This window comes from Triplophysa dalaica, chromosome 19, assembly GCF_015846415.1.
Source record: "Triplophysa dalaica isolate WHDGS20190420 chromosome 19, ASM1584641v1, whole genome shotgun sequence".
In the NCBI taxonomy this organism is placed as follows: domain Eukaryota; kingdom Metazoa; phylum Chordata; class Actinopteri; order Cypriniformes; family Nemacheilidae; genus Triplophysa; species Triplophysa dalaica.
Genome location: NC_079560.1, coordinates 11957986 through 11978946, shown reverse-complemented (window position 1 = coordinate 11978946; position 20961 = coordinate 11957986). Strand labels below are relative to the sequence as shown.

General features: G+C 37.9%; 2 protein-coding genes, 1 long non-coding RNA gene and 2 other non-coding genes across 7 annotated transcripts; 3 read left to right on the top strand and 2 right to left on the bottom strand.

Annotated features, from left to right (window-relative positions):
* The first annotated feature begins 63 nt into the window (after positions 1–63).
* On the top strand, positions 64–7163 carry tpst1l (tyrosylprotein sulfotransferase 1, like). Of its 2 annotated transcripts, none has more exons than XM_056732065.1 (3): positions 64–298; positions 2229–3366; positions 6540–7163. In XM_056732065.1, exons 2-3 carry the CDS (start codon positions 2540–2542, stop codon positions 6751–6753), a joined length of 1041 nt encoding a protein of 346 aa, XP_056588043.1. In that variant the 5' UTR covers positions 64–298; positions 2229–2539; the 3' UTR covers positions 6754–7163. The 2 variants fall into 2 exon arrangements, with proteins under 2 accessions (XP_056588043.1, XP_056588044.1); XM_056732066.1 differs by lacking the exon at positions 64–298 and adding an exon at positions 332–810.
* Positions 7164–7544: 381 nt separating this feature from the next.
* trnaw-cca (transfer RNA tryptophan (anticodon CCA)) lies at positions 7545–7616 on the bottom strand. The gene has a single exon. It is a non-coding gene; the product is annotated as a tRNA-Trp (tRNA).
* A 344-nt stretch (positions 7617–7960) lies between these two features.
* Positions 7961–8032, top strand: trnae-cuc (transfer RNA glutamic acid (anticodon CUC)). The gene has a single exon. It is a non-coding gene; the product is annotated as a tRNA-Glu (tRNA).
* Positions 8033–9820: 1788 nt separating this feature from the next.
* Positions 9821–18892, top strand: LOC130407371 (hydroperoxide isomerase ALOXE3-like). Its single transcript, XM_056730152.1, has 15 exons — positions 9821–10118; positions 12074–12239; positions 12497–12710; positions 12843–12924; positions 13702–13791; positions 13892–14007; positions 14138–14310; positions 14392–14535; positions 16122–16325; positions 16455–16541; positions 16625–16794; positions 16905–17026; positions 17672–17772; positions 17925–18095; positions 18288–18892. Exons 2-15 carry the CDS (start codon positions 12081–12083, stop codon positions 18465–18467), a joined length of 2013 nt encoding a protein of 670 aa, XP_056586130.1. The 5' UTR covers positions 9821–10118; positions 12074–12080; the 3' UTR covers positions 18468–18892.
* LOC130407372 (uncharacterized) lies at positions 18407–20694 on the bottom strand. Of its 2 annotated transcripts, none has more exons than XR_008904616.1 (4): positions 20632–20694; positions 19732–19811; positions 19466–19525; positions 18407–18536 (listed from the first exon to the last, which is right to left on the bottom strand). It is a non-coding gene; the product is annotated as an uncharacterized LOC130407372 (long non-coding RNA). The 2 variants fall into 2 exon arrangements; XR_008904617.1 differs by lacking the exon at positions 20632–20694 and adding an exon at positions 20478–20611.
* Between the last annotated feature and the right edge of the window lie 267 nt (positions 20695–20961).

Genomic DNA, 20961 nt, shown 5'->3' with positions numbered 1-20961 from the left:
TCAAAACGTTCCGAACTGAGACGGACGTTGGCTATGACCAATGAGAATTGAGCAATCCTTTTCAGCGCTATCTGCGGTATGTACTTCTCATCTCGTAATTTCAGCGTTTTGTCAATAGCACTTGACCGTGATTGACGCACAAGCTGAGCTTTGATCAAAGATGTGTTCGCGTATTATGATTCTCGTACTGAAAGTCGGGGTTTCGCGGCTCGTTTAGATCTTCACGTCTGCATTTCATCACACGGTTGCGGCTTTGGAGAATGCAACGCTAGGTTGGAGAAGTTACACTTTCTTTCTGGTAAGATACGCTTGTAACGTTATTTGTCAGTTTGCTTTCTGAACCGTTCAAACGAACATAAATTGTGTTTATTTTTACACGGGTTTTATAAACCGAGCGCTTCCTTGTTGCATGCTGCCAGTCGCGTTGGCAAAAACTCATGTAACAAGTTAACCATTTAAATCGTGTCTTTAACACCGCCAGTGTAACGTTGTGCAGTTGTACATTGCAGCCATTCATTTATGAGGTTAGGACCCTTTCTTCTTTAATCACTATTATACACGGACGTGGTTGTCGAACCCTGCAACAGAGATACGGTTTCTGGGATCAGGAAATGTGCATACTGTTCCAGAATCAGCTTTATGAATACCGTGCCGATACACTGCTCGGTCGACTTGTTGCGTTAACGCAGTACGTGCACGTGATTGTACGTTACAAATTACGCCGCGACTGTTTGCTGACCAATCAAGCTTGCACACAACAGAACGGCTTTTCACGCGTTAAAATGTAGTAAATAGTTGTTATTCCATCAAGTAAGTTTTCCTTTAGGTTGTATCATGTGTTTAAAATCGTATCTGCTGCGTACACAGACGTCATCCCAACTTGTCATAGGAACGTGCCAACGAGGCTTTGAAGCACGCTGGTGTAATTTGTAACACACGATTTCTAAGACAAGGATTTGTCTGAATAAGTATGCAGGGAATATGTTTTGTTATGCGTTAAAGAAAGGTGTGATCATGCACATAAGGTGTCGTCGTCCTTTCACGAGAATTGCAACCACAGATGCTGCCACAACAGGATGTGCGTTTTGGTGTTTACAGGTGCAGAGGCTAATGCGCACTTGCTTTGCCAAAGAACACTGTACGAGTGAGTGGAAATGTGCTGAAAGAAACAGAGGTCGGAAGTGGGATTTACATCCTTGTCTGCAAATGTCATGCAAAAGCTAAGCTATGAAACGGTTACGTGCTCATGCATAGAGAAGAGAAGGGAAGTGATACGTTGACACCTTCACGATCGTTCAAGCTAAACAGAGAACTCGACACAATTCCACACCATAACTGTGCATAACATGTAACCCTTGCTTTTCTTACATTGTACAAGAGGTTGTTGTATTTATACAGCACTATGGCTGTAACTCAAATTCGTTAGCAGTCTAATTGATTAATGCTGTAACAGTTATTGAACTGTAATGGTATTCACTTATTTGTATGTCACTGGAATAGAGAATGCTTGTTTTGATGCTGCAGATCGAGCAAGGGACAAAAATGCATTGTACTATACATGCATCCTATATAAATTCAGATGTGAAAAATTGAATGTCATTTTTTTATCTTTCAAATCTTGTTTTCATGCTATAAAAACACAATAACATCCTGACTGAGGTTGTCATAATTCATTGAATTCACAAATATGCAATTGCATGAGCTCGGACCTTTAATTATAGTTATATAGATCCATCGTTATTGATTATAAGTACATGGAGATCTCATTAGACGTGTGAGAAGCGTGTGCTCGTGGTGCAGAAGCAAAGCTGGAACCGTGATGGTAACAGGGTTGTGATGTTGTAAACAGAGGCGGTTTCCAGCTGTCTTTGTTAAACTGCAGTTTTATGTAGAAAACACTGCAATGCTTTAAAATGATACATTTGCACATGGTTTATCTTGAAGCATATTAAAACACCACATACACATATAAAAAGGATATTAAAACCTTGATTTTGAGCACAGGAGGACTTTTAGATGCGTGTAGTCCATGGAACACAAAATCAGATTTTGTTACCACAATGTATCATCACCCTGCCCACAGGCTTATCCTAAAAAGCGAAAAATAAAATTCCTCTCTTGATTCACATTCACTCTTTCAACTCCCATGCATTTTTTAATTTTGGAAGCCCAGTAGTCCGAGTACCAACAGACCGTTTTAAACTGAATGTGTTTTCTTCTCTTTACAGGCACAATGGTGCTAGCAAAGAGCACGGGGCTTGAATTTACAAGCCTGAATTTATTGACGCCCCAAGCAAGACCCTGAAGGACTGCTGGCTGGAATTTTCTTTCATCCCTTCCCTGTTGTTTTTCCCAAACTGCCTTTCTGCTTACTTTTTCCCTGACCCTCTCTGGAAAGCACTCCCTCTTTCTTTCCAAAACACTTTCGGGGAATCCTTTCTGCTGAATGCATATTCTTCTTATTTTCCCTGTTTGCTTGCTTATCTTATCTCTTTTGTCATCACATATCTAAAAACATACTCTCCAAACTCTGTTAATCATGAGAAAACAAACTTGCAACATTCTTTTCATCTGTGTTATTATCAGCTCCATCACTGTATTTTATCTCGGCATTAGCACTATAGAATGTCCAAGTTCTCACTCGCATACCGCACAGAGCATGTGGCCGTCGAATCTGCATGCGGGCAAAAACCTCAGCGGCCTCCCTGAGGAGTACAACGAGGAAACCCCTCTCATTTTCGTGGGTGGAGTCCCTCGCAGCGGGACCACTCTAATGCGAGCCATGTTGGATGCCCACCCTCTCGTACGTTGCGGAGAGGAGACCCGCGTCATCCCCCGACTGTTGGCAATGCAGGCCACCTGGAGTCACTCCGCACGCGAGCGACTCCGACTTGATGAGGCTGGCGTTACGGATGAGGTACTGGATTCTGCTGTACGTGCCTTCCTGTTGGAGATCATAGTGGGGCATGGGGAACCAGCCCCGAGGCTCTGCAATAAGGACCCGTTCGCTTTGAAGTCCCTGTCCTACCTCTCCAAGCTCTTTCCAAGGGCAAAGTTCATCCTCATGCTCCGAGACGGCAGAGCCACCGTGCACTCTATGATTTCCCGCAAGGTGACTATTACTGGATTTGATTTGACTAGTTACAGGGACTGTCTGGTGAAGTGGAACCGAGCGGTGGAGGTGATGTACGACCAGTGTCTGGCTGCGACACATGGGAACTGTCTTCCGGTGCACTATGAGCAGCTGGTGCTGTATCCTGAGAGGGTGACGCGCAAGCTCCTACAGTTCCTGGATCTCCCGTGGGACTCCACCGTGCTACACCATGAACGGCTTATTGGGAAAGCCGGTGGAGTTTCATTGTCAAAGTGAGTGATTGTTATTTTTGCTTTATGTGAAATGTTCAAAATGTGCAGAATGTCATTCATGGGGTGCATCGCTTCACTCTTCAAATGAGGTGTACACATTATAGCCGTTTAGATCACCTGACTAAACTGTTTTTCGTGATCTTATAAATCATTCGATCTAAAAGTATTTGCTTGTATATTTTAAATGATTTTTGGAGACAAAAAGAATAGTTGTGGAAACATAATAACTGGTGGGAATCTTTTGGAATGTCTCTATTCGATTCGTATTGATTCTTGGGTAACGATTCGATTCAAAATCGTTTTAATGATTCAAAATCGATTCTCCAATTTGAATCAAATTTTGACTTGATATATAATATTTATTTATATTTTATTTCAGTTTGTGGTTTAGTGTTACTTTTTTGTTCCTATTTGACTGTGATGGACAGTCCTAAAGAAAGAAAAATACCACTGCATCAAAAACCTGAAATTCATTTTTTTCCTATTCTTGCACATTAAAAAACTTAGAATAAAAATGAAAAAAGACAACATATAAAGTGATTGCCCTCGCAGAAAGTGGGGCTGGATGTATTCTTTGTCTTTCCTCATCCATGACTCGCGCATACTCTAATGTCCTCTGTGAGCACTGTAATCTGTCCGGGTGGCGCTCAAACTCTCGCGGTTGGCTTCCGTCTTTTTAGTAATACCACAGCACGTTATTTTTCAAAAATAACCTTTAACATTAAAAAAAACTTTATCATTAAGAAACTAAATGAGGAAAAGGCAGACAAAAAGAGCTCCGCGTAGATGTGAGCAACTTAAATCCCGCTTAAAAAGCCTCTCGGGGTGAAACCTGAAGAAACTAACTGATAAAATGCCAGTTTGTCAGATTCAAGACAAATGGTACTTACTTCGAAGACACTTAAATATAACTGCTTTGATTTGTTTAGTCACAAGATGACACTCATCATCATTCTGTTGTTTTGATTAGGTTTTTATTATTGTACAATAAAAATAAATAATAAATAAATACTAATCCCAGTCTTTTCAGCAATGGTGTACTTCTGTTAATTAAGCCTAGACTGTATATTAAAGCATGGCTTGACTTTGATTTGTGACGTCAAACATTCTCGACTATGATGAGTCGTCTATTCTGCACAATAATAATAATGGCTCAACCGACAGCTGTCATGTATTCAGACTGTTTTGTTCCACACATTATCTAACCCAACTGGTTTGTTGATTTATTTGCTTATACACCTAAAGCTTTTCCACAATATTCCGGCTTCAGTTTATCGGGCATGCAGTTTTATATTAGCATTCTGTTCCTCTTAAACAAATTTATTGAGATCAAGATTGTTTTTCAGCTTCGTGATAAGCAGTTTATTATATCAGTTAGTTACACAATGTCTAGACCAGATGATGCGACCAGATCAGTTGAAAAACAGAGTTGCGACACCCTTTGATCTTGCCGCCACATGGTTCATGGAGCTCTCAATAGTTCCAAACTGTCAGTCTGTTTGTATCGTTTTAGGTGGGAGAAACCGGGGAAGCAGCTGTTTTTGCAACAAATTTCACAAAATACCTTCACAATATACTTTATGCTATGATTAATATGTTTATTAAATTTATGATAACATTTTGTGCTGGAGAGACCATATTAAACAGTTTTGTGTGTTTAATTTGACTGGGAAGGATGCATTATGTGCAATACATGAACAGTAGGTAGTGAATTGCAATCGCGATGTGAGACGTTGCAATTTGCTAATCGAAAGAGGCTGAGATAAGGACCGTTGTGAAAAATGTGAAAAGCATCTGTTCCAAGCCTGCTTTAAGTGCCATTCTTGCTAACCAACAGAGTAAGCCCACCTCCATTGTGCCCAATCAGCACTGCACTAGCCAACTACATAAAGATCCGTCATTAAAAATACAAACAAACAAAAAGCGGGAGAGAGTGTGTGATATGAGGCAAGTAAATACAAAAGAAAATTCCAATTCAGACGACTGCACACACAGCCTGTGTCATACTCGCGCGTCTTGTATAAGGCTTGACACACACGCACCCTGTTTCAACTCACACTTGGCTCAGTGTTTCAAACATATATAAATTCTATCTAACTGTTTTGCTAATTTCACTTGGATGAAATTCACATTCAGCACATTTTTTATGGATTTAAGGGTTATAATGCGAAACTATAATAGTGTACACTGGTATTTGGAGTCTATTGATGTGATGTAATATGGCAGTTGTGAACCAATAGAACAACAGAAAGTCCTATTTGGATAATGTCAAAAACACACTCAAAGGGATTTTTTAATGGAAACAATAAGAATTTGTGTAATAGTTTTTGTTTTCTTTCAGCAGCGTAACTTTACCCATACTGTGCTGCACACTATTGACAATATTGGGCTAAAGCCTGATTTAGAAATATTAAATCCCAAATCGCAATCGCAATTTCTGTCAAAAAAACATAATTAGATATTTTCCCCAAACCGCACAGCCACAGTATACATACTGTATGTTTCTATTATCATCAGTACTTACCAATGTTAAATTATGATAAGTCATTTATATAAAATGCACAAGTAATTGATCAATAAATAATTAATGAATGCAAGTAAACGCACCACAGAGAACGCTGAAATATGAACAAGACAAAGAATTTCAGTCAGTAAGAGATTTTATTATATAATTATACAGGGAGAGGGTAGATAACATTTTATTTAATTGGCAGCGTTTATAGAAAATCATTCAACCACACAGAAAAGCCATTTTTATTTAGGAAATACTTTTGTTTGATAAACTTTGTTATAATTAAACACCAGTTTTACAGAGATGTATTTTATCAATTTACCTGCGAATGTGTTTGGGAAACAGTTAAATTAATGTACTTTAACCATAGAGCCCTCCATGACATGAGTTACTTCTGCATTCCTTTCTTCCAACAGACGTTTATGCGACTGTCGCAACTATTTTTCAATTCGACGAAAGAATGCATTACAACCATTATAATTTAAAATTTTGTCCAGACTGGATGCAGCGTGACTATCCCATTAGAACAAGCCTTGTGTAGACACGGTGTTAGTCTTTACATTTTTATTATATTTCTAACTACAGTGTTCTTTCAGGAATTACAGAAGTCCATGATTGACATTTTTTTTTTCTTTATCTTGTATCCCTGTTTCTCTTCCAGGGTGGAACTGTCAACCGACCAAGTAGTCAAACCTGTGAATACAGAGGCCCTGGTTAAATGGGTGGGCAAGATTCCTGCTGATGTGGTGACTGATATGGCCAGCCTCGCCCCAATGCTAAGTCGATTGGGTTATGACCCTCTAGCCAACCCCCCAAACTACAGCAAGCCTGATCTCTTATTCCTAAACAATACAAAAATTGTGAAGTCAAACTAGAACTGAAGCAAAATAAAGTTCTTTCTGTGGATAAATAAAGCTTAAAGCAATAAAACAAAAGGACTCAAAGACTTGATTTAACAAGGAAATCACGTTCATAATGTCTGCTAGAAAACAGTTGTTTGTTGAAAGAAAGCCAATTATGGACAATTTTTGCTGGTGTTGTCAGTGTTAACGAGCTAGCGGCAACAGGTTTAAAACAAATCTTGTTGTTGACTTGAAATAAACCTGAAAATTAATTGCAACGATTTTTTTTATGTGTTTGTGATGCTCAGTCTGTTACTTACTAGTGACTGTTTATTTTTGTATGCGTTAATGCATGTGTCTTTTACAATTTACAATTGTGAAGAGCTGCTTAACTGTATCTTATTGTTCCCCAAACAATGACAATAAAGTTATATTCTATTCTATTTGGTTCCCATACAGGAAACTGTTTAAGGAGGAGGGTAATAGTTGCACAAAATGAACACTTATTGTTTTTGCTTGTGTAGTCTAATGATCCAATTTGTGTGCAAGTGTTTTATTTTTAACCTGAATTGCAGATTTGACACATTTAGTCCTAATGTGAAGAGCTAGATAAAATCCAACTTGCAATTTGTCATGACGTTACTTGTTACAGATACTTTTTGCTACAGATGCAACAAATATTTATTAAATTTTTGTTCTTTATAAGAAAATTGTTCTTTGTTTAAATGTGTGTGACAATTACACAGATTTCAATTAAAGGCTATTAATTACAGGCGAAGCAGCCCGCTTTAAGTTTTGCTAAACGACAGTTTAACAAAAGCGTTTGACCCCGACGTGATTTGAACACGCAACCTTCTGATCTGGAGTCAGACGCGCTACCGTTGCGCCACGAGGTCTTGTTATGTTGCTAGTCGGATAAATTAGTAGTTGTTATGGACATCACAGGATAGGTGTGAATTTACTTTATTTTCCGAGCGTTGCGTTCTTCGCAATTCATCCCAGCGGCTGTGGCGCATCGTTTTAATATGAATACGTTATCTTTGTCCCTAGGTGGTTTGTGTAGCAGGGGTTCGTGAGTTTTGGTCAACGTAACGTTAACTGTATGTCCAACAGATGTTTCCATTACTTTGAAAAAGGTGACATTGCAAAGAAATTGAACAGGTTTAATAATATCAATTGATATGTAAAATACACGTACAGTTATGTAAAATAATAAATTTTTGGTTTGCGATTATATGTTTCCCTGGTGGTCTAGTGGTTAGGATTCGGCGCTCTCACCGCCGCGGCCCGGGTTCGATTCCCGGTCAGGGAACAATGTTTTATTTTTATTATGAATGAGTTTGCATTCCACTGCAACATCTAACAGCCAGGCACAATGCAGAGTATTATGCAATTAATTATTATTAATTATTTGTTGCTATTTAACCACTTGACTACAATATTGCTAATAATTTTGTAAGACAGACATTATGGAGGACCAGATGAGTCTTGTGTAAAGTAATAAAGCATTTCATTGTTTAATAACTTATTCTACAATCAAAATAGGCATAAATCAATTTGTTTATAACTCATTTATTTGTTCAAATATAAATGTATTGGGCAATAAAAAGCGTGATTGTAAAAATAATTAATAGATGAAATAATAATCCATCAATAAATACTTCAAATTAGAAAGGGACTTAATAAAAATCATAAAACACGAAATAAGTACATCATTTTAAAGTGTATTAATGAATTTCTGTATGAAATTTCCTATTAATGTTTTTGAAAATTGGATTTAAAAAGAGGAATACATAATTGATATTGCAAATTAAACGTTTTAATCCGTCATTTAATCGACTATTTATTTTACCATTTGCATTATCATTTCTCCACTGCCTTCCCTTTTTCCGATATGCTATTCGATTAGATAAATCATTTAGCTTTTCCTTTTAGTCTCTCTATTTATCATTTCCCTGACACTTTCGGACCTTGCATTGGTAAAACGAGGTTAAACAATGCAAATTAGCTATGGGGAGAGAGATGATACAACCTCGATGATTGGCTAGTTCCTTGTACGTCATGTTCAGGGGTATGTCAGATGAGCAACAGACTATCCTCTATTCTCCATTGCTCATCTGACATACCTAGGAACATGACGTACAGGGAACTAGCCAATCAGAGCGCTTGTTAAATCTATTTCACCATAGCTAATTGACTGCGTCAATCACGCAGTGATTGTAGATTGTAATCACCCAGTGACTGTAGTTGACTGTGTGAAGAAGAAGTTAGTATGAAGACGACAGAGCAGGGTTTTCGGGTTTTCGACTGAAACTGGATGAAAAGAACCGACATAAGTGATGACTGGTCGAAAACGGCATAGCCCTGTTTGGGACTATTTCGAGTTTTCGTCTTAAACAGGAAAATCTTATGTATTGTCTTGGTGCAAGATAAAATTTGTGGGGTTGAAATTCGGGGGGGAAATCCAACAAACCTTAAAGTACATTTGCAATCGAATCGCCGCGTGGATAACAAAAACATCATGATAAAAGATTCGGAAAGGAGGATAATAAAAACGATGACGCTAATGACGTTGCTAGCAGCGCGCTGGTTTGGCCAACAACTTTGAATAAAACTAAAACTGAAACTTAAAGATTTAAAAACAATAGAACATTGTTTACATGATAAAAAAATAAAGAATAAAACTATCTAAAACTAAACTAAAATTTGTAGTTAATTTGAAAACGATATTAAAATAAAAACACATTTTAAAATGCAGAGCTAAAATAACCCTGCTCTACTGACCAATGGACATAAGTGAAACCCCTTAGGGGTTTATGGGGCAACTGTTTGATTGTTTGGTTGTTGATGGGCAGTGGACGTGGGTGAGGCCCCTCGATGTGTAATGTGTTTTATAAAACATTATTTAGTTTCCCGCCCTAATGAACAATGGACATTGGTGAAACCCCTTCATGGTTAGTGAAACCCCTTCAGGGTTAATGAAGCCCCTTCCATGTATAACATAGTTCTTTGTACAGTGCTCTTATTGAGCATTAAAATGTGTGTACCCTAACCAGATGATTGCTTAAGCAGTTTCAGTAAACGCCCTGTTCTGCTCTATACATAAACTATTCACTTTGAAGAAATAAATGAGCTTGATACAACCGCACTTTGGTGTCAGTGGCTCTGCTGAGGACATCTCACACCACATCCAAACGTATTTTGCTACTGAATATTGAAGGAAAACTCGAATAAATCTTAGCACGTTTCATTCTCGCATACAGTGCAGCAACGATTAACACGTATTAGATCAGGAAAACTCGCGCCGTTTAGGCAAACGCACGAGGGAAGGACTGCACGAGTGCATCAAACAAAAGTGACCAGTGCGTTTAAATTCACATCTTCAGGGAGTACACAAGGTAAGTCCATGAAATTATACTGTGTGTGTTTGCTAGGATCACTAGTTTCATTAAACTGAGTATTATATTATAATCTGCTTTAATGGCCAATTGTAGTTACACTGTCAATATGCTTGAACTGCAGATCCATTAAAAATCATTGATGTGCAGATTTAATTAACATAAACAGTAAATTTTACTTCTTACATTTCAATTTTACGTTGCATTTCAACTTTTGTTTTGGGAAAATTCAATTAACAGACCAGCCGGCAACGTATCGGTTGAATCAGAGGTTAATGTTGAATGACCATTTGATTTTGGAAATTGAAAAACGTCGAACGTCATACATTTCGACATAGGTAATTAAATAAGATTTTAGCAACTGTGAATTAAGTGTCGATTTTGTAAATTGATTCAGCTTTGAAATCGCGACATAGTTTTAATGTTTTGCTTTTAGGTGAGTTAAGGTTTTTACGGTCAATTGAATTAACAGTAAATTAAGTGTCGATTTTGCAAATTTAATCAGTTGCAGCAAGAATTGCGGTTCGTTGAACAGAATAATCCTCCGCTTCTGTGCAGATCTTTAAAATTAAACAGCCCGGAGCGGTCTTGAATCACAGACCATTGTTCCTTCAAGTTTAAACATGACTGAATTTAGGTGTATCAGTTTCTAGGTAGTAAAAAACGTTGGGTTGTTTTTGTAACCTAACCACTGGGTTGAGCTGAGGGGGTCTTTGGGTTATTTTTTTCAGCGTTGGGTAGTTTTTGTGCACCTTAAAATTTTTTGTTAAAAATAACCCGACAAGTAACCCAACTATGGATTGGCATTGCACCTTCCCAACTGTTATTGCAACCCAATGAATTGGGTAATGTTTTCTTCTCCGTTAGTTGAGTTCAAATTACCCAACAGTTCGATTAGCTAAGTCATTACTGGATTCATGTCATAACTGGATTACACACAAACGCTGAGGAAAATAACCCAATAAAATGACCCAACCTGTTACCCATGGAATTGGGTTATTACTGGTTACAGTTTGGGTCATTTTATTGGGTTATTTTTTCAGCCTTAGGTACATTTGTGTAACCCAATTCGAGTAATTTGCGCGTAAAATAGACCCTCCGGAAAAGTTTCCACCAGATTCACAAATACTTCGTAAATGTCAGATTTGATAGTAAAATGTGTGTATGTTGATGAATTCCAATCACTCGGACTTCATTGTAGGGTTTGCCTACATTACATTATGCATAAAATACTAGTAGGCTATATGCTAGTGGGGGCGAGATGAAGCCCCATGAAGCATTGAACCTTTTCAGCCAAGTGGTTCACAACAGGGTTCATTTCTCGAGGCTTCATTTGCTCACAATACTACCTGTGGCCAAAGATTGTAAAACAAGCAGACACATTACAGATGTGGTCTGTGATAGACTGTGTTTTGTGCCAGTTAAGGCTTAGAAATCAATTTCCACATACACAAATCTGTTTATTTAAGGAATAATTGACGACGGGCCGTTCAATTAAAGAAAGTTGATACACACCCCGAGGTGGTAATGCGGCCACGACTCCAAGCGAAGCTGGCACACCTAAAAAATAAATGCATAATTGTTTTTAATAGCCCCAAAAAAATATTTTTCACAATTTAGCCGATGATTGTTTAATTATTATCAATATTGGTAAATGGTATAATATACCCTTTAAGGGACTGATATTTACACAAAAAATTGTTCTTCTGTGTTTCATGAGACCCATTGTTTTTTTTGCCTTAATTTTTTCATGATTGGTATGTTCTGTAACGAAATGGCAAGTGAGGTTATTTTTTGTTAAATTTTACAAATTAAGTAATGGTGGTGTATATGAGATTCATACACTTACAATGCAGGGACAAAATGTATGTGTAAACCCCTCTCCCTCTCTATTGAACTGTATCATCATATCATATTACAAGTATCAAAATAAGATTTTCTTTTTTAATGCTTAGGAGCCTCATGATGCGCCAAATGGATGAGTTTCACGTGACGATTCGTACCTCCACATTACCTCACTCAGGAACATATGGCAGTGTTTGGATCTCTCTGGTCGGTACTCTTTGCGAGACCCCTCCAGTGAAAGTAAACCCAGAACAACATCGTCTCCTGCCAGGCTCAGTAAGACTTTTATAGAAAATTTCTCACATCGCTCTAAATACAGATATACTATGAATGCAGTTGAACAGGAACTTAATCCTCTTGAATGATCTTGAAAGTCTTTGGATTAAAGCATCTATTAAATACATGCATTGTAATGTGTTGCCTAAGTAAGTTAGCAGAGTGATCCATTTGCAAATATGAAAAAGGCATTATAAGAACGGATTTTCTTTTTAGAACATGAATCTAACATAAAAAAACGTTTGTCTTTGAAACAGGCCTATACCATTGTCATCACATCTACAAAGGAAGTTGGCAAATTGGTTTTGCTGAAACTGCGTCTTGAGGCTCAGCCTGGTTTTCCGGACCTGAACTGGCACTGTCAGGATGCTGAGGTGAGACAGTGTTGTGAAGATCCCAATGTGGACGTCTTTCCTTTCCATAAATGGATTCAGAGCGCAGACGGTTATGTTGAGCTTCGGAACGATAAAGGTGAGACGTTTCTGTTTTCAGTAAGAAAAACCTACCAAAATTAACCCCCGAAAATACTTTGTATATTTACACTGTAGTTTCTAGAGACATCACATCCTTATTTTTTGAAAATCTTTTTTGTAAAATTCTTAGTGTGTCGGAGAAAGGAGGAGACATTGGCCATCCTAAAAGCTCACAGGAAGAAGGCTCTAAAGAACAAACAGCAGTATATCAGGTAAACCTGTTTATTTGCCACTCTTATTTATTAAAGGAGTAGTTCACCTCAAAATGAAAAATCTGTCACCATTTTTTTTATTGAGTAATAAAGATTTTCAACACATTTTGCAGAGTCAATTCATTACAATAATATAAAACTGATAATTATTTATCTTGTTCAATATATCTACTCAAATTTTTTACAATAAATCAGAGATTTTTCAGCAATCTGTGTACTCCTATATTATATCTGATCTCTGGGAAAAAGAGCAATAATTGATCCGTCACCAAAGAAACCACAATGATTTTTAGGCCAGTAGCCTTGACATCCTGACTGTGTGATGAAAAGTTTTGAGAAGTATGTCATCCATTTTAAAGACAGAAGTTAACTCTTTACTTGATCAATTTCAATTTGCATATATGCAGGGTTGTAATACAGAAGATGCTGTAAACACTGCGACTGATTATATTACTAAACACTTGTAAAAAACGTATGCACAGCTATTATTTGTTGGCTTTTCATACGATTGAGCCCCACCTTTTAATTTCTCAAATCACACTTTATCGGAGCTGAAAAGGACTAGCACATGTGTCCCACGGGGGTTTGTTAGCTCGCATTTTACACTGTATACCCTACTAACAAGTGTTCAAGTTGTGAGCTTAATTGTGAATTTGTGATATGTATACATAGTGATATTTATATTCTGCATCGATTAAGGTTTTATGGTGGAACCATATGGGGTGAACTACTCCTTTAAAACAGTTCTCCCACAACTACTAAGAATGTTTTCTGTAGGTTTGGCACATTTGTTGATGGTGTCCTTGGATGTGTGGACATGCCCAGTGCCTCAGCTCTAGGCCCCAACCTGTCTTACATTCGTCAAAGGTATGGTTTACTGTTCTTTAACTCAAAGACTAGTTATTTTTTATTAATAGATTTTTAGCTGAATTTGACAATGAAATATTGTCCTTCACTTGTCTGTCAGTCCAGGCACCATTGTGCACTATCTAAAAGGTTTTACTGAAAGAGGAACATCTTGGAATAGTCTACAAGAACTTGAGACATTCTTCCTGTTCAACGGAAGAGAGAACACAGTTGCGAGTATGAACAAATACATCACGTCAAATAAATAACCATAAAATCTATCTAAACTAAACCATTTGCCATCTTAACAGTGTTTATTTATCCTTTTATTAGTTTGATAATTTCTTTTCACGCATTTCACTTGCAGAATATGTTCAGGCCCATTGGAAAGAGGATGCATTCTTTGGGTATCAATGCCTCAATGGTACCAATCCACTGTCTGTCAAACAAATCCGCAGCCTGCCACCCAACCTGGCTGTCACTTCAAAGATGGTCAGATCTTTTTTGCCGGAGGGGTCTTCCCTGAAGCGTGAGATGGAGGTGTGTTCGTGTGCATGTGTGACATACAATGAGGCATTTGGATTTTTCAAACTTTAATTGTAATTGTTGCATATATCACAGAAGGGACGTGTTTATCTTCTGGATTATGAGATTCTGGATCAGTTGCCTGACAATACTGTCAATGGCAAGCAGACGTACTTGACTGCTCCTTTATGTCTGCTGCATTTCAACCAAAATGAAGAACTAAAGCCAATTGCCATACAGGTATGAGTTTTATAGTTAGCCCCTTTGGTTATTAGAATATAGATGTAGTCACATTAGCAAAATCGACCTGTTCTGTGGTCTTAAATGATACGGGGCTGGACAAGTACTGAAACAATGAAAAAGCAATGGGTGCAATTTGTAAGCTGTAGCAAGAAGCAATGGTGTAATATAACTTCTTTATAGCCTTTAAAATGGGGAAAGGTTCAAATGAAGGCCAAGTGTGAAGCAGTGGCGTAGCCACCGGTGTGCCGGTGCCCCCCGCAGAGGCAGCTTGCACATTTAAAAAAATAAATGCAGAATTGTTTTTAATAGTCCCCCCCCAAAAAAATTCACAATTCAGCCGATTGTTGATTCATTACTATAAATATTGTAGGTAACGTTACCGCACCACCTTATTTTTAAGTCGTGGAAGTAAAGGATGTAACTTTTTGTGATGTTTCCCCCAATATGAACAGTTTACCGCGTGTTTTGATCACATTGCCTGTTACAAGTTTTTCTGTGGATGGCTTGTTTTCAGCTGTAAATTTTGACATATCGCATCAGAAACGAATGATTAAAGCACCAAAATTAAAAATAAAAACCCTTAAATCAAAAAATATTACGCATGTGAATCTTTTTTGTTACTAGAACACAAATGAAGATATTTTAATGAAAGTTTGTAACTAAGCCGTTTTGGGTCACAGGACAAAACACTACTATGAGAGTCAATGGTGACCCAAAACGGCTTAGTTACAAACTTTAATTAAAATATTTTCATTTGTGTTCTGCACAACGAATAAATGTATACAGGTTTGTAACAACTGAAGGGTGAGCAAATTATACATCCTATTATATACACTCACCTAAAGGATTATTAGGAACAACTGTTCAATTTCTCATTATTGCAATTATGGTGGTGGTGTAATGGTGTGGGGGATGTTTTCTTGGCACACTTTAGGCACCTGAGTGCCAATTGGGCATCGTCTAAATGCCACGGCCTACCTGAGCATGATTCTGACCATGTCCATCCCTTTATGACCACCATGTACCCATCCTCTGATGGAAATGCACCATGTCACAAAGCTCGAATCATTTCAAATTGGTTTCTTGAACATGACAATGAGTTCACTGTACTAAAATGGCCCCCACAGTCACCAGATCTCAACCCAATAGAGCATCTTTGGGATGTGGTGGAACGGGAGCTTCGTGCATCCCACAAATCTCCATCAACTGCAAGATGCTATCCTATCAATATGGGCCAACATTTCTAAAGAAAGCTTTCAGCACCTAGTGACATCAATGCCACGTAGAATTAAGGCAGTTCTGAAGGCGAAAGGGGGTGAAACACTGTATTAGTACGGTGTTCCTAATAATCCTTTAGGTGAGTGTATACCTAACTGAAGATATCTTTATTTAACTAATGCATAGTCCTGGTTTAAGCTAAGCTTTGTCTGTTAAACCGGGCCTAAATCTCTCCTGAAATGTATTTTTAACAATGAAATGAATTCTTGAATTTAAATTGTGTGAATAAGGAAATGCAATCCTAACTCTTGAGCATGAATTGAATCTATACTAAAATCAACAAACAAATAATTTTCTTATTTCAGCTTCAACAGGCTCCTGGTCCACAGAATCCTGTTTTCTTGCCTTCTGATTCTGCAGCGGATTGGTTGTTAGCAAAGATGTGGGTGCATAATTCAGATTTTGTAGTCCATCAGCTGCTTTCCCACCTCTTGCGGACTCATTTAGTAGGGGAGGTGTTTTGTACCGCCACACTCAGACAGCTGCCAGAGATTCATCCACTGTACCAGGTACCATAAGCCATCTTACAAAACAATGAAGCAGAACCAATTACTTCTATATAGAGTTCATCAGAATTCAGTTATTGTGACTTAGGCCATGGATACGTTGAATTACCAATTTTTATTTTGTTTTTTTAGCTCCTTATGCCACATATTCAGACTACTCTTCAGATCAACATTCAAGCTAGAGCAACTCTTCTGGCCAAAGATGGGGTTTTTGACAAGGTTCCTTAAAAGTATATTGAGATAATAATCAAATCCATTTACACTTGGGAGTTTTTTTAACAAATTCTGGTTTCTTCTCTAAGTCTATTTCTTGCGGTCTGGATGCAGCGAAGCTGCTGCTTGCTCGAGGAACTCAGCGTCTGCGCTATAGCTCGATGTGTGTGCCAGATGACCTGGGATGCCGTGGACTGGATACACTCCCTATCTGCTATTACGCACAAGATGCTATCAGGGTGTGGGATGCTCTATATAGGTAATTTAGGAAGATTGACAAGATATGCATATTTATTGTATTATGAATGAGACATTGATATACAGTATGTTTAATCTGAAGTGAACACGTGATTTGCATTTGCCATACAGGTTTGTTGAAGGCTGGTGTAGTTTGTATTACTGTAATGATGAGGACGTCCAGCAAGACTTTGAGCTGCAGAACTGGATCAGAGAGATCTTCATGGAGGGATTTCTTGGCCTTAGTCACACAGGTTAACACCCTTTGTGAAAACACACAATCATTTAAACAACTGTCAAAGAACACATCCAATGCCCTCTAGCCCAGTGTTTCCCAACTCAGTCCTACGTGGCATTCTGTCAGTGGTGGCACGTAGGACTGGGTAGGGAAACTGCTCTTACCAGGGTTAGCGTACAGCGATGCCATGGGAGAACCATTTTTGTTTCCCCCAAAGAACCAGTCAGTCAGTACACTGGGTTTTATTCATTGGTGAGACTCATTTCTCACCAACATTGCCATCCCAAAACGGTTAAAAAAAAAAACCGCTCACAAACCTTTTCTGGATCTGTGCCGCATTTGTGGAATGATCTGCCTGCCGCTATAAGATCAGCAGATTCTGTTGCTATCTTTAAGAATCGGCTGAAAACACATCTTTTCTGTCAGCACCTGACCGATCATTTCTGATTTCTATATCTTTTATATTCTATCTACAACAACAAAAAAACTGTACACTTAGCTCTGTACACTGTAGGAGACTTTGTGGGACATGTTTTTATTGCACTTATGCTTTTTGTTTTCCTAATGTGATCCAATTGCTTTCTTTGTTTACCCAACTTTGAAGTCGCATCAGATAAATGATTAAATGTAAAATTATTTTCTTCCATCTCATATTCTCCAGGCATTCCACAGTCATTTCAAACAACTGCTGAAATGTGCAAGTTTCTCACCATGGTGATCTTCACCTGCTCTGCGCTTCACTCAGCTGTCAACTTCTCTCAGGCATGTTGTTTATTGTTCATGAATGATATAATTCCCCTTGTAGAGCCCTATTCACTCCTAAGTACTACCTAAGTAATGTACAGGATGACATTGTATCTTATTCAGATTCAGTAATCATGTGTTGATCTTTCCTCATTCATCTCAAAATGTAGCTGGATTACTACCTTTGGATACCAAACAGTCCAGCAGCTCTGGTACGCCCTCCTCCTCAGACCAAAGGCCTCATCACTGAGGATGAGCTTGTGTCCTTCCTTCCGGGAGTGAATTCCTCTTGTCACGTCCTCAGTATCTTGAGTGTACTGTCACAACATGCCATTGACTATGTAAGTGGTGCTTGACTGGACTGCGTGAACTGTACACTGTTTATCATCTGGATGTGTCTATTGTTATAATATACGTGTCTATATATTATTCCTGTGTTTGTTCACTTCATACATCTGCAGACAGTTTGGGGATACATGATTGTGCTGTACTGTGCAGGCGTCGTGCTTATCTAGCTTGTCCTTTCTCTCTAGGTGCCCCTGTGCCACTATAAGGAGTGGTACTTCCGCAGTGGCGCCATCCTCAGGCTTGTGGAGAAAGTACAGAAGGAGTTGAAGAAGATAGCAGGAGACATCACAAAAAGAAACGCACAGCTGGAGTTGCCCTACACTTATCTGTCGCCAGATTATATTGAGAACAATCTGGCCATCTGAGTCCAACAAATCAAGGCCTTTTTCTTCTTTAGAAGTAGTAGTCTTTCATTGGGGGGTTGAATTGGTTTTCTGGATTTTAGACAAACAAGTAAACATTACATAACCCATGTGTGGTGTTTATTTTATATACCACTGTTTTTTTTTGTGGAAGTACATGTGAATCACCCAATAAATGCATTATTACCCTTGTCAAAAATATGTTTATTCAAGTGTGCTATTGAGTGTTTAAACATTCAGTCTACTTCTTATGTACTACTTAGAAATATACTTAAACGTACTCTTAAGCATACTTGATTGTACGGAGTGAAAAGTTTAAGAATATTTGGCCTATACTTGTAATTATTCTTTTGACTTAAGTATACTTGGCTTTTGCATGTGTCTATTCTTTTGCTTGAGAAGCCTATTAAATACTTTTCTCAAAGTTAGTGGTGCCCTTCTTCTTATTCAGTTTTTATTCTGGATAAAACTGTGGTGCGTAACTTGTCCCGCACTTTTTGTCGTAGACCCATAAATGAGTTGTAAAATTGAGCGGCTTATACAGGAGAGTTGTGCTAAGACTTGTGATTGTGCATATGATGCCGATGAGCCGTGCCCCCAGAATACATTAGCAACACCATAGCATTGCATTTTGTGTTGGCTCAGCTCCGGTCCACACAAATCCTTTTTCCTCGGCCCACATACAACAAAGAATTACGGCCCTATGGTGGACCAGAATCTGTATTACAGTAGAGGGCCACATATGGGTCACTACCGGGCCGAGAAAACGAGGCAACTAAACCGCAACTGGCACTAAACTCAGGGCTCAGGTGCAGAACAAAGAAATTAAATGATTGCACCTAATCAGGGTGACCACCTGATGTCTATAAAGACTTATCTCTATTCATTTGTTGATTTGTGCCTGACGGTGGAAACGTTGATGGTTATTTATTAAACCTGTGGAGCAGTTTTCAGTGTGCAGACATTTTGTTTATTCTGCTTTAAGATGAATTCTCACTAACCTTTTTGCTGTCACCCCGTCATGGTCTCTGTCTGTTCTTCTCCTTATTTCTAAGTATTCTCTGGAATCACAACATATCACTATTCAGCCATCTAGAGTTATGCTTTTGATATATAACTACAAAGAGGAACACAATCCTCAACATTCATTTTACATTGATAAATGGAAGTGTCTATCCATTTATTCCACTTTGCACAAAAGTTGAGAAAAAGTAAATGACAGATTTTCCATTGTGTATACACTCCAATTCTACTTCTGTTATCTTACCCCTGTGCAAGGCACATGTTTATAGTCGGTCTCCATTATTACATCTCCATTACGGTCATTGTTTTTACAAGACACTGACTCTAAAACAACATAAGTGTTAACGGAACATGAGAATTTTGTTGAATACAAAAAGAGCACAGACATGACAAGCACATATGTAACCCTGGATCACAAAACCAGTCTCAAGTAGCACGGGAACTTTTTTTGTAATAGACAATAATACATTGAGTGGATCAAAATTATCGATTTTTCTTTTATGCCTAAAAACATTAGGATATTAAGTAAAGATCATGTTCCATTAAGATATTTTGAAAATGTCCTACCTTAAATATATAAAAACTGAAATTTTGTGAGTGGATGGCCTGATTAACAACTTCAAAGAGGATTTTCTCAATATTTAGATTTTTTGCACTCTCAGATTCGTGAGTTGTAAACGGTTGTATCTCATCCAGATATTGTCCTATACGAACATCTCATACATCAATGAAAGCTTAATTATTCAGCTTCCAGATTGTGTAAACATCACAATTTCGAAAAAATGGACACATAAGACTGGTTTTGTTGTCCAGGGTCACATATTAAAATACAATCAGATCTGATTACATTATTGACAGATGACAGATATCTTAATTTAACGTTTTTACTTTTTGTCATCATAACCACATACTGTACATAACGGTGTGTTTATAAATGCAGCACAATAACTGTCATGTATTTTTGAGGTGAATAGGAAACCAAATACTGACCAAAATGTGTATCGCAACAACCAAAAGTTATCTTGCGCATCGCGAAACTAACGATACTGAACTGTTTGGACAGCAAAGCTCAAGTATACATATAAAACATCTGATCATCAGCTATGTACTGTATCTAACAATACAGCAGAATAGATTCCCTTACCTGGGTCAGAAAGAATATTTATGTTTAATGGCGGGTTGAGAACCAACTTGCAGGAGCGTATACCGCCACCTACCGTGATGGAGTGCGAAGGTAATTTATTATTTTGACCTGTATTCTATGTTACTCTACTTTTCCTGATACATTTCTGCATTCGAGCCATCATAGAAAATATTATTTAAGGAAAATTCCATAGATTCTGTTTGATTCTATTTCTTCTTTACGACACATCCTCTCGGTATCGTATGTAAACTCAAAGAGCAGAATAAGGTTTATTACAGTTTATTACATATTTCGATAATATATTATACAATTAAGAAAATATATGACAAT

Bases quoted from the DNA above. Each gene is read 5' to 3' on its own strand.
- tpst1l (XM_056732065.1), top strand. From the start codon at position 2,540: ATGAGAAAACAAACTTGCAACATTCTTTTCATCTGTGTTATTATCAGC. The intron at 3,367-6,539 runs GTGAGTGATTGT...TTTCTCTTCCAG, and splicing joins GGTGGAGTTTCATTGTCAAA to GGTGGAACTGTCAACCGACC.
- LOC130407371 (XM_056730152.1), top strand. From the start codon at position 12,081: ATGATGCGCCAAATGGATGAGTTTCACGTGACGATTCGTACCTCCACA. The intron at 12,240-12,496 runs GTAAGACTTTTA...TCTTTGAAACAG, and splicing joins ATCGTCTCCTGCCAGGCTCA to GCCTATACCATTGTCATCAC. The intron at 17,773-17,924 runs GCATGTTGTTTA...CTCAAAATGTAG, and splicing joins CAGCTGTCAACTTCTCTCAG to CTGGATTACTACCTTTGGAT.